The sequence below is a fragment of the Protomyctophum parallelum genome (genome assembly GCF_964188405.1).
Source record: "Protomyctophum parallelum genome assembly, chromosome: 5".
NCBI classification, from domain to species: domain Eukaryota; kingdom Metazoa; phylum Chordata; class Actinopteri; order Myctophiformes; family Myctophidae; genus Protomyctophum; species Protomyctophum parallelum.
Genome location: NC_139702.1, coordinates 22,594,051 through 22,607,322, shown reverse-complemented (window position 1 = coordinate 22,607,322; position 13,272 = coordinate 22,594,051). Strand labels below are relative to the sequence as shown.

Genomic DNA, 13,272 nt, shown 5'->3' with positions numbered 1-13,272 from the left:
ACTTACATTTAAGCAAAAACAAAAGCATGTCATACATCACATATATAAAAAGTAGTTATCATGAATCGTGTATAAGCTAAGAACGTAACAGTGGAGTATCTATGTCAACTATACATACTATACTATATTATATTATATATTATACAATATACATGTGTACTATAAAGTGCTATGACTACATGAAATGCAATTCTAGTGCTGTCTACGTAACGAGCTATAAGTCTGTCTAAAATACTATCTAAGTCGACATAAAATGCTATCTAAGGGGCTAGGCTAGGGCAAGTGCTACGGGCCATGGTGGAGTCTGAAGAAGTGGGTTTTCAGACTACGGCGGAAGATTGGGAGTGAGGCTGCAGTTCTGCCTGTGATGGGAAGTGCATTCCATAGTTTTGGAGCCAGAAGGGAGAAGAGTTTGGGACGTGTGGAGCGTTGTCCCAGCGTTTTTAGTGAAGGTACCTCCAGCTTCCCTGCGTTGGCTGATCTGAGTGTGCGGGCGGATTTGTAGGGTACGATCATATTTGTGAGATATGGGGGATCTAGCCAAAGATAGATTGTGTGGGAGATGTGCCATTGGTTGAGAATGAGATGACGTATGATAAGAGCGCCCCTCACTTCACACGGTGTGATTTCTTTTCTAAAATAGCAAATCTACAAACTCATATTGTGGCACGAAGTGATGCATTTTTGAATAGCCAAAGAAATCTAAAAGTTTTATTGGGTTAAACCTATTCTAGACCCCCCCCCCCCCCTCAAGAAAAAGAGAATGCTCAGGCTGTATACATACCAATGTGGAAGAATGGTGTACTGGTATAGGAGATCTGTATTTGCTGTAGCCTGTGTCTCCACGCTGATGATGGCTGATCCATACCAGCGGTACCGTGATCCAACCATATATGGGGATTTGCGGGTTTATCAGTATTTCTTTCCTTGGCAATGGGCATGCTGAGTTATGTGATTTCTAATTTGGGGTAGAGCAGGGGTTCATGACATATTACCATTTCTTGTAAAATGAGCACCGAAGTCTGACGTCACTTTCAGTAGAGGGTGCCAGTTTACAGGTTCATGTATTTTTTGAGTGGTACAACCACTCCCTTACGGAGCTATGTGTTGCACCACTCACTTCACACGGGTGTGATTTTTTATTTGCATTGAAATAAGAACTGTGTTTGAAAAATAAACCGATCATCCCGGCCTTTCTGTCAGGGGGGTGGCTGTGTGTCGTTAGTGATGTCCATTAATATTTGATACAGCCAGTTTCTTATTTGTGTCGCATTGTGAACTTGTAGATGGCCTAAATTAAGTGGTTAATGTATGTTTTGTAATAATAATGAAAATCTATAAAGTAACAACTAAAGTTTTCAAATATATGTAATGGTGTTAAAGTACAATATTTGGATCTGACATGTAGTGTAAAAGTATTGGGAATTAGAAATACTATTAAGTACCTTGAAATGTTACTTAATTAGGCTACAGTACTTGAGTAAATGTACTTACATAAGTACAACATATATAAGTTGTACTTATGTAAGTACTGTACTGTGGAAAGTAGCCTTCACCACTGCCATAGAGTGTCGTCTGAGTGCAGCAACTGGAAAAGTGGAGATATTTTACTATAAACAATTGGATATGAAACTAGACTAGTCAGATATTGTCCTCTAGTTACTAGAGGACACTGACTCCCAAGTCTTAGGAATTAACTAGAACTGCACTCTGTCGAGTGCATACTTAGTGCCAACTAGTGCGCAAGCAGAGCGCGCAAGTACTACTGTCAACCCGCCACTTGATGCGTATGCAAATAAAACAGCAGATTTGTGCCTGTAATTCTCCAAACTGTTAATACATTCTTCAATCAATCAATCATATGATGGTGCACACTCTTGTACAGTAGGTGGCGGTATGCACCTTTACGTTGGTTGCGATCCGCCAATAAACTGAGAGAAGAAGAAGAAGAGACACTTTTGGCTACGGCGCGGCGGCGGCATACAGCGCTCCCTCCCAGCGTGTTTACATCATGTGTAGCCTACTGTGTAGTGAATGAATGTGCGAGTTGAAATGTTGGCATTTGTTGCATAGCTTAGCAACCTAGCTTGGTTGTAAGATTTAGTAAGTGTTTCACGAGTGCTGTAGTTACTTAATTGGCTTTGACTGTTAACTGCTCATTACTAGACAACTGAAACAGCTGAGTGAGTCCACGAGCAACTAGCCAAAACAAGTACCCACTGTAGCCAGTCATTCAGTCCCTGGCCAGGGGTTTGGCTCAAATTGGCTGCGTCTGTTTTAGTACTTAGTCACATTCGCGCCCCATTTGACTGATAAAATGTCCGATGTGCAGAAGGAGTCGAGAAAACGCGGTAAGAAACGATATGGCGGCGGTCACGGTAAGCGGTATAAGGGGGGCTCCAGGGAGCTCGAGGTGGGCATGCAGGGGATCCTCATCACCTGCAACATGAACGAGAGGAAATGCACCGCCGAGGCGTTCAATCTGCTCAATGAATATGCTGACGAGCTCCACGGACCAGAGAAGGTAATACCCACTGCCTGTGGAAACATGTATTGTTGCAAATGGAGCCAAATGTACACTGTGGATGTCACGTGACCTACTTCATTAAAAAAAACCTTGTGATCACAGTTTAACGAGGGGAGTAGCAGTGAAGAAGAGTGTGATGAAGATGATGTTGAGGCAGCATTGAAAAAGGAAGTGGCTCAGCTGAAGGCACCCAAAGGGAAGCAACAGAGGCGTTTCCAGGCGTTGGACAGTGGTGCAAACAATGTCATCTTCATCAGGACTCACAATCTGGGTATGTGATTTTATGAATGTGTAAGATGGAGGTGCTTACTACTTTGACCAGAAAAGGACCGGGTTCTTAAAACTCACAGTTCAGTAGGTACCAAATATGACATGATATGACGTGACTTACTAAGTTACTTGACTTAACAAGTTAAGTAACATAATTTTTTCAGAAACCTTACCTGTTAGGATTTAGAACACATTTTTAGAATCTGCCTCAGGTCTTAAAGGCTGTAATTGTTGGCGAGAAAAGTGAAGAGACTGCTCTATTTGTCCATCCAGAACCTGACAAGTTGGTGCACCATATCCTGTCTGACCTACACACCACCAAGAAGAAAAAGTCCCGCGTTATCCTCCGGATGCTTCCTGTAAGAGGCTGAAATGAATTATAACAAACTCAACTTTGTTAATATGACAAAACTAAGCATCATTGCATGATGTGGAAAGGAAAATGATTGTAGCAGAATGTTTCTTGGAGGACCACAAAGTGGACAATTTTGACATCTTACTGTAATTTCTCTTTCACTGACCATCTCTAGGTCAGCGGAACATGCAAGGCCTTCCAGGAAGACATGGAGAAATACCTTGTTACTTTCCTCGAGCCCTGGTTCAAAACACCCAGCCACGCCACCTTTGCGATTGCCTTCAAGGCCCGAAACAGCAGCCACAACAACAGAGAGGAGATCATTAAATCAATAGCAGGTACACTGCATACTGCATAGGGCACATGTCTGCATCTCCCAAGAATTTATGTCCAATGCACTTTGTAGGTCTTAGAAGTGACTAAAGGCTCATTCAAAGTCTGGATTTTTGGTGGTGAGGTGACCACCGGAGCTGAAATAACGTTGAGTGGTGGTGAGTAAAAACAGAGAAGGGCTGGGGCGGTGGTTTGCTCTTCACCGCTGCTCGTGACGTCGTATTGTAGTTCGGTGGTCACCTCACCACCGAAAATCCAGACTATGAATGAGCCTTAACAGTGGTCCTTAAATGCTTAAATTTGAGCACAACATTCGATTCTACTAGAAACTAGAGTCAGAACAGGCTCTTGCCATTATACTAACACATTTCTGATTACTCAAGCGTGCCCAATGCCTTACAAGTAGAGATGTCCCGATACCACAATTTCTGTGTTAGCCGATTCCGAAAACCGATACCAGAGAATAATATTTATAATACAAAAAGAAAAAGGATCTTATTTTGAAGTCCACCGGCAAAGAATAGTGTTTATAGCTATCTAGCTATATATCTCGTGTTGTGTTTATAGCAGATTTTTTTGATTGATTGAAATGTTTATTTGAATAAAGCAATTTTCTTTTAAAACAATATAAACAAACGTCAGAATAACAAGCAGTACAAAATAATTTAAAAAAAGCAAATTCAAAAGGAGTGAGAAGAAGCATAGCTTATTGCTCACACCCCCTTTCCATCAATACTAAATATTCAATAATCTATTCAATACTTGTATAACTAAATCTGTGATATCTATGCATACAAATGAATATTACATACACACAAACACCCCCCCCCCCCCCACACACACACACTACACACCTAGTGAGATCCCGCACCTTCTTCATCCCTGTAGCTCATTAAAATCATGTCTTTGAGCTTAAGTTTAAACATTTTCATGTTTGCACATCTTTTTAACTCCACCGTAAAACCATTCCATAAACTCACCCCAGAATTGGAAATGCAAAAACCTTTTCTGGTTGTACGCCTAAATTGAACTCACTCAAATGTGCACTTGCAGTTTGGGCAACTCAAACTCAACTCCAAAGCAAACTCAACTCCAAAGCAAACTCCCAACATTTTTATTTACCTGCTGTAAAAGTGTAAACTATACCTGTGTCGGATCTGTGGTTAGACTGGCATATTTGTGGATACCGATATGACCAAATAAGGGCAGATCTGATACTTTTCTGATACAGTATCGGGACATCTCTACTTACAAGCACTTACATTCATCAATTGGAATAGAAAAAATCACACCTGTGTGAAGTGAGGGGCGCTCTTATCATTATACATCATCATACATCATCTCATGAACGACTGAATTTATGTGATTGGTTAGCTGATTTGCATATGATGTAAATTTTCCCTTGTCAATGGCATTTAATGTTTGTGTTGCCACAAATTTAGGTCATATTTGAGGCACATATGACCTAATTTATCCTTTCATTGTCAATGGCAAATATGAGACGTGAGGGGACAAAAGCTGTATATAGGAGGGGCTAGCGCCCCTCAAAAAAGAAAAATGCAGTTTTTGAAATAGTCTTCACAGCGGGACACTTTCAAATTCCTTTTTTAAATGGACTCCTCATGCAGGTCTGGTGGGGAAGCTCAACCCAAAGAATAAGGTTGACCTGACCAACCCAGAGCTCACCATCATTGTGGAGGTCATCAAGACGGTGTGCTGTGTCAGCGTGGTCCACGACTATACATTGTATAGGAAGTACAATGTCCAAGAAGTGTTGAAAGAGGAAGTATCCAAACCTGACGTAGCCACCGCGAAAAAGGACGTGGAAACGACCGACCTGGAAGAGTCAGTGGTGCCAGAGCAACTAGAGAAGACCGCAAGTGAAGAAGTCAACGTGCCAAAGACTGACCAAGAAGCAAAGGATGGTAAAGAAGAGGAACAATAGGTCTATCGGGATCAGACAGAATAGCGTAATGTGACTGTCATATCATGAGTTTGATTTTAACCACTTAAACCCTATGTACTTTGATGTATGTCAAAATTGCTGATTTACAAGCTCGCAGCTATAGACTGGCTATTTTTCACGTTCAACCGTTTTTGTTGAATGTTCACCTATTATGACAGGCCCAGGCCAGAATAGGGAAACCAAATTCATGTGGTTAAACCACCTTTTGGTTAAATCATGGAGATGTAATATTTGATCTTGTTAACTAACCAAGTCGGCTTTACATGCGCCATCATGTTGTTGTGTAGTTACGCTGACAACTGACAATTTCTTTCTCATTTTTCTGAGTTTTAGATCTACTGTTCTTCATTTTAAGGATTGCCGGATTAGCGGTTTTATTTCAATTTTTTTATGCACTTAGGTTGGATGAACTGGTGTATTTGTTGATATTCTCCAAGTCAAATGGACAAACTGTTTTGCATTTGTTATTTTAGTTTTTGTATAAGTGTTTTTCATAATTACAGTGTAATTAAAGTTGCCTGTGTGTTTGACTATCTTTGTTATACATTTTTGTATAATGGAAAGTACAGCAGAATGTGACCCCTATGAGTCAGGAGAGAAATGCCATGTTTTGTGACGGATGCAAATGTCCAGTGGTACACAAAGAATGTGATCATTTTTTTAAACAGACCCATGTAGGTTTCTCAACATGGTCATTGTGCAATGAATTTATACAAAGAGTGTCGTAAATTTACTACGAATGAGGTGCTTAAACAACAAGATTGAGCCTATGGTTTCCCTGCACAAGATGGGGTTTAAGTTTTGCAAAAAAAAAAACACTCCTTGGGTTATAAACGGCCCTAGCTACTTAAGGCTATGGCCGTTTTAGCCTAAGGAGTGTATTTTGTGCAAAACTAATGCTTGGAATGGATTCAGCATCATGAAAATCCCCTAGTTTGACATGTCACATGCTACATGTGCTGCATGATGAAATTTAGATTTAATTTAATTTATTTCATTATAGGTTATTAATAGTATGGTCAGATTATGCCAATTATGAAAATTGCTCAACATATGCAAGTTAGCATCCGGCAGTTTCTACATGCTAGGGACCCATACTAAACATTTATAACATCAGTTTCTACATGCTAGGGACCCATACTAAACATTTATAACATCAGTTTCTACATGCTAGGGACCCATACTAAACATTTATAACATCAGTTTCTACATGCTAGGTATAACATCAGTTTCTACATGCTGGGGACCCATACTAAACATTTATAACATCAGTTTCTACATGCTGGGGACCCATACTAAACATTTCTAACATAAAACGTTGGTGTACTCAACATGTCCGGGTTCACATTCTGGCTACTTGACTTTATGGGGATTACAACGCAAATAAAAAAGTACATGAACCAGTGGACTTAGCGCCCTCTACCGATATTGACGTCAGACTTCGGTGCTCTATAGGAAGGGGGCGGGCCGCGGGCAGCTACAATGAATATCTAATTACTGAATCAAACAACTTAAAAACTGATCAACAAACAAAGCTGATCTTTCAGATCATGGCTTTTCTCAAATCTATGATGGTTTTCTAGCTACATCTAATGTTTGGTATAGACTGATATGATATATTACTTTTGTTTTTATAATGGTAAATTTGAAAACATTTGAATAGCTGTTTGTAATTGTTGCTAGCTACATTTGAAAAGAGAACAAAAATACTATTAATTTATGTTTTAGTTAAACACTGGACATGTCTAATTGAATCTCTGTGGGGGCACCAAAGTTCCCTGCTTCCATAACACGCACACACACACACACACACACACTGTACACTCGTTCAGGTCTTAAATGTCAGGCCTGTGAAACAATGACATCCACAGGCGCACAGTCCCAGGGGTCAGAATTAGCATCCATTGCACTAGCTCCATATCTGACCTTTATGAATGGTTAAGTAGTGCTCTCCAGGGTCTCATTTGTCTCCCCTTACCAAAACGCTGGCTTCAGCCTGTGTCTGTAGAATTCACGCTCACTTTAGAATGACAACTAGCCTGGGGTCAGAATACCAGGCTTTTATTTATGCCCCAGACCATAACTGGATGCCAGGAGTTGCATTTCATTCAGATAGGCTTTAGTAGGATTATCGCTCAGTCATCTCATCTCCCACAAGAATGTGTTATCAGCATCATCACTGCAGGGGAAAGACTTTATTGTGACCCCCAGTACCATAATCAAATGCCATTTCTTATATATTTATATCCCTGGACTTGAACTCTGACAGAATAAGCAGTTAAATGCTATTCCTTAGCCTTTATAGCTACAGCATATACACACACACACACACACACACACACACACACTGAATAGGATTCAGTAATAAATGCAAAATGCTTATCAACCCTCTACAGCCTCTGTCAACTTGCCACTATTAGCTGTTACCCAGACAAATACACAGGTAAACATAAATTGCTCATATATAGATTGCAAACATTCCTGCAGAATGGGAAGAATCCTCTTGACGGATTTGGTTAATTGGGATGGGAAGAGATGTAATAGGGCCACTAATGTTGTGAAATTAGGTTTCTTAATATAGCTGGTAAAAGGTGGCCGTATGAATGTAAATTGTATATTTTTAGTTTGTAATATGGATTGGAGAAGGTGGAAAACAACAAGTAGAGAATGAGAGGTTGTTTTTAGAAAGCAAAGCAATAAAAATATACATTTTGAAAGATGGAATCAGATGGAAAGTGGCTGCAAGAAGCTTTAGCACACATTAACAAAAGTAGTATATACATGAGAAACTCACTCATTCAATCGAATCACTTGTATAAACCTAGCTGTGCCTGCAGTACTTTCCATATCAATGGAGATTGTATGGCTTTGGCACAGCGAGAAACATTTTAGCATAATGTGATCTGAATGAAGATTGAAGAACCTTGACAATTAATCAGATAGGAGAGGAAATGTGAGGGCCGAACAGCCAGAAGGATAGGATTTGGGGAAGTTGAACAGAAGAACAGAAAAGAGGACAGGAGAAGAGGTTATACGATAGGTGGAACTGGGACACCAGCCGTGTGACTCTTATAAGCTTTTTACTTTTCTTTCTGTGTCTCTTTAACGAACTAGTGTTTCTGACACTATTGAGACTCTGTTCTTGTAAGGCGGAGAAGAGAACTATGGACACTCCTATTATAATAGCATCCTTTTAATTATTCACTTAGGGAACATCAGCAGTCTTTGACCTAATGTCTAAAATATATACATATGTTTGAATAGCATGCCTGTCATGAGTGGGAAGTTCAGGGAACAATAAATGTTTGTGACATTGTTCAATGTTCATGTACCATATTTAAGGTGCACTGTGGGTGACTTGGGAAAGTAACAGAATCATAAAGTCACAGTCATTAATTATACTAGTCTTTATTCTATTCCAATTCCAATTTCAGAATCCTACTCAATTACAATTAATATTAGTATATTCCATTACTGTTGTTCTTGCGGTAGAGTCAGCTCAGCTGTCATACTAGACTGTGAACATGATTGTGACACTTAGTAATTGTCAGATGTATGAAACACAGACTGGCTACACAAAAGGATATACAACATTAACAGGATTGGGGATGGTAGAGAGACCAGCTGTCTGAAGTACCAGAGAAGAAAAGTGGAGTGAACATGAGTCAGAGCAAAATAAGAGAGGGATGCAGTAGACGCTTCACTGAAAGAGACAAGATGATTTCTTCTTATTTCATCCAGGCAAGTTCACACAGAAGACTTTTTATTTACAGCAATGGTCTAAATTTGCCTAAACACAGCGGTTAAGGGCAACATCAAACACTCCAGGCACAGCAGGGGGCTTCTGATCGCCAGCTCGGAGATGGGTGGTGTGTGGGTGTGCATTTGCGTGTATAGTTTTTGTAGCGCTAATAATCCAACCGTACTGAGAGCAGTGGATGGGGGCACTTTTCATGTCCTATATTTATTCAATTTTCATATGTACACATAGACAGGCACGCACTCCTCAACAGAGGTTCCTTTGATGCTTGTCGATACCGCTGCGTGATGATGTCATATGACAGAGCAAGGCTGGGAGGGATGATCAAAGGGGAGAGGGAGGGATGAAGAGGAGGGAGGAGAGGATATCCAAGACAACAACGGGACAAAGATGGCGACCGCTTCCACTATGGGACGTCCACCAGTGTCCAGGCCGCTGCGGCATCAGGATGAACCCTGTCCGCAATCTAGCCACGTTTGCCGCACCTGCTTTCTCAGGACCATCACCTTGACACACTGGAGCCACCAAGCCACCATCAGCCACCTCTATCACCGGACTAGCACGGTAAGACCTCCCGTCTACCTCCACCTCTTCTCCGCTGCCGCTACAACCGTCAACCTCCTACGCCCCGTTGTCTGTTTTTTTTTATCACTTCGTCCCAAGCATTTATCATGTTTTGCCATTCCCACTAATAACACATTTTCTCTCTCTTTTTTCCCTTTCTTTTACTCCATCCTTTCATCATGGTCCTTTTGGCTTTTAAGGCCTCTCTTGGCCATCAAAGGCAGCACATCAATTGCTTTGACTCCCAAGTGGGTGTGTGTGTGTGTGTGTGTGTGTGTGTGTGTGTGTGTGAGAGAGAGAGAGGAGTGGAAAAAAAGAAAACACATCGTATCAAAGATCAAGACACGCTTTCATCCCTGATTTTGGCCTTGCTTGAGTTTTCCATTGCATCCTCCATCCACCCTTCATTTCCCCTTGTTTGAGGCTACAGATCGCCTCAGAACCCATCGACATTTTCTCCCGACCCTCTACGTCTACGGTCCAAATTCCTCGTTCACTGACATTTTTAATCGGGCGCTTTTGTGGGGAAATGGACGCAAAGACATTTTCTTTTCTCTCTCTCGCTCTCTTTGAGAATATTCTCCAGCTTGCTGCATGGCTACAGGCCAGGCCAGAGCTCTCCCCTATGATGACAATACGTGAAACAATATTTGAATAAGCAGCAGGAGGGCAGCCAGCTAATCCACTGTGGCTAATCCAGTATTGGTAGAGGCCATATTGCTAGCTGGTGTATTCAACCCCATCACAATACACATCAGCAGGATGCCATGGCAGATATACTGACAGTCCTTTGCTACAGGCATGGCTGAGAATGGCCAGCAGATGGATGGATGGATGGATGGATGGATGGATGGATGGATGCATCCATCCATGGATGGATGCATGCATCCATCCATGGATGGATGGAGGGAAAGATTCTGACAGATAGACGGATGGATCATCATGGGTTGGTTGGTTGGTTGATGGGTTGGAGACCTCTTACATTGATGCTGTGGTCTCTATTTTCCTTAATGTCAAATAATCGTAGAATTAGAGGAGTAGGGGACTACCCTAGACTTAGAGACGAGTCAACGTTTCTTTATGCATGTACAGTGAATAAGACCAGAAAACCAAGAAACATATGGCACATGTAATCAAGGGTCCACAGTATGGGATCATTCATTCCTGTTGTTTTTTATTTGTTTATTTAATTGCAACTGAACCAAAAAAACACCCGTCTCCTGTCAATACGGTACTTTAAAAGAGCAGAGGTCTGTTTCTCTTTCAAGAGGTGTATAATGAAGATTTCACTCTCTCTGTGAGGATCTAAATGGGTCATTGTGTTGGAGGAGGCCCCGAAGAGATAAGCCTGTTTCTGACAGGCCTCCGTACAGACGCCTAAATCTGCTCTGGCAGCTGGAACAAAGGACCCCAGAGCTGGACTGACATACAGACAAAAAATGCATCTCCCTAGTCTTAAAATCAACTCAGGAATTGGAAATCCACTTTTTAACAGGAAATGGCTATTTTGTGTGTATACTACCTTTGCTTGAGTAATGTATAAATAATATTTCTCAACCATACTGAGTCAGTGAGTGAGAGCAGCCGTGGGTAGACCATGAAACCATGTCACCGCTAATGTTGCTGTTTGGAAAATCAATCAAAAATCAAGTTCAGGTAATTTAATTGTTTACTGAATCTTGACTGTTAATATAATTTATTATTCCCTGTTGGCTTTATCTTTGAATTGTGTCCCCTCTCACTATAAAGTAGTGCTTGGCCTTTAAATGTCTTTATAAATGCCTGTATAATAAGTAGGCTATATGTTCACCAAAAACACAATCATTAAATAAAAGATAACGTTTATTATTATGGACTGGAAGCTGCTTACGAAAGAAAGATGGCAAAATATGCAGACCTGGTTGCGGAGCGCAGGAAAAGTGGATGGAGTGCGAGGACGTACCCGGTGGAGGTGGGAGCTAGAGGCTTTGTTGGTAGCTCCACGTCACGCCTGCTCAAGGACGTGGGTCTACAGGGAGCCAGGCTAAGCAAGGCCACTAAATAACTCTCAGCGGAAGCAGAGAAAGCAAGCCACTGGCTCTGGCTGAGACGACGTCTTGGGGGGGAACATCAAAATAAGTTGCGCTGCAGGGTGTGTCAGGGAGACGTCCCTGTTCACTGCCCCGCCACCAGGAGATGTTCTGGATAAGGGGCGAAACATCAACAGGTCCACAGCTGATGACCCTGCAGCAAAACTTACCTTTCTAGTATGCGGTCAGGCTTAGGCTTGGCTCAGGGAAGAGGACACCCCTGCCATGCATACTCCGCCATGGCACCGTTGGAGGTGCGACAAAGAAAGCAGGAAGACCGTCCTTCTGTATGAAATAATGGATGGATGGCTGGATAGGTAGGTAGAAATGAAGGTAGGTAGGTAGGTAGATCGACATGATTGTCAAATAGAGAGATGGTCAGATAGATAGACAGTCAGATAGACAGACAAACAAACATAGACAGATAGTAAGATAATAGAAAACAATCACGTACATAGTCCAGGTGTGCTGGTGCCTCCCCTGGGCTGTGACCTTTCCTTCCTTCCTTGCCTTATAGACCTATAGGAGACACAGTCGCACACACGCGCGCGCGCGCACACACACACACACACACACACACACACACACACACACACACACACACACACACACACACACACACACACACACACACACACACACACACACACACACACACACACGACTCATTATAGATTCATAAGCACCAACATGCCCCCAACCCTTCCTCACCAAGACATCACAAAAGGTTAAGGTAATCTGTGTGCGTGTGTGTGTGTGTGTGTGTGTGTGTGTGTGTGTGTGTGTGTGTGTGTGTGTGTGTGTGTGTGTGTGTGTGTGTGTGTGTGTGTGTGTGTGTGACCGTGTGTTGACCATTGCCGGGGTAAACAAAAGAGATATGAATTTATTTACATAATGAAGTGCTCCTACATATGCCAATCAAACGGACTGTACATTTCATCATTCTTTTCTGAAGCCACAAACTGCCTGTCATTCTGCCTCCTTAAAAAGTGCTCTGTTTTCGGCTTTCCCTCCGCTACAATACCTAATGTTGGTCTTTCCACTGTCTAGGTGCGGGTTACTATGGCAACATGGTCCATCCAGGAGTGTACACCTACAGTGGCATGTGCCTGGATCTCACCAGAGCCACCCGATCCCCTGTGCACTCTCCGCCTGGGACAGCTAGCTTGGAAGGCTTGCTGGAGGTCTGGTTTAATTGTCTTGTTGAGTTTGCATAGCATTAATAATATTGGATGTTGGGGTTAGGTCAATTAAATGTACCACATTGCATGATCCTATCACAGCAGTGTCAGCCACTGATAAAACTAATGCTTAATTCATACTCGGTCTAACGATGGTGTCGCTCACCGAAAATAGCAGATCTACAAGCTCACAACATGTCGCGACACCATCACACAACAGAGTATATAAATCAAGCTTAAGTGTAGG

General features: G+C 41.9%; 1 protein-coding gene across 1 annotated transcript; it reads left to right on the top strand.

Annotated features, from left to right (window-relative positions):
• Positions 1 to 1,979: 1,979 nt before the first annotated feature.
• thumpd1 (THUMP domain containing 1) lies at positions 1,980 to 5,984 on the top strand. Its single transcript, XM_083765952.1, has 5 exons — positions 1,980 to 2,524; positions 2,630 to 2,798; positions 3,071 to 3,156; positions 3,328 to 3,490; positions 5,114 to 5,984. The coding sequence occupies exons 1-5, from the start codon at positions 2,318 to 2,320 to the stop codon at positions 5,428 to 5,430; spliced, it is 942 nt and encodes a 313-aa protein (XP_083622078.1). The 5' UTR covers positions 1,980 to 2,317; the 3' UTR covers positions 5,431 to 5,984.
• The last annotated feature ends 7,288 nt before the right edge of the window (positions 5,985 to 13,272 follow it).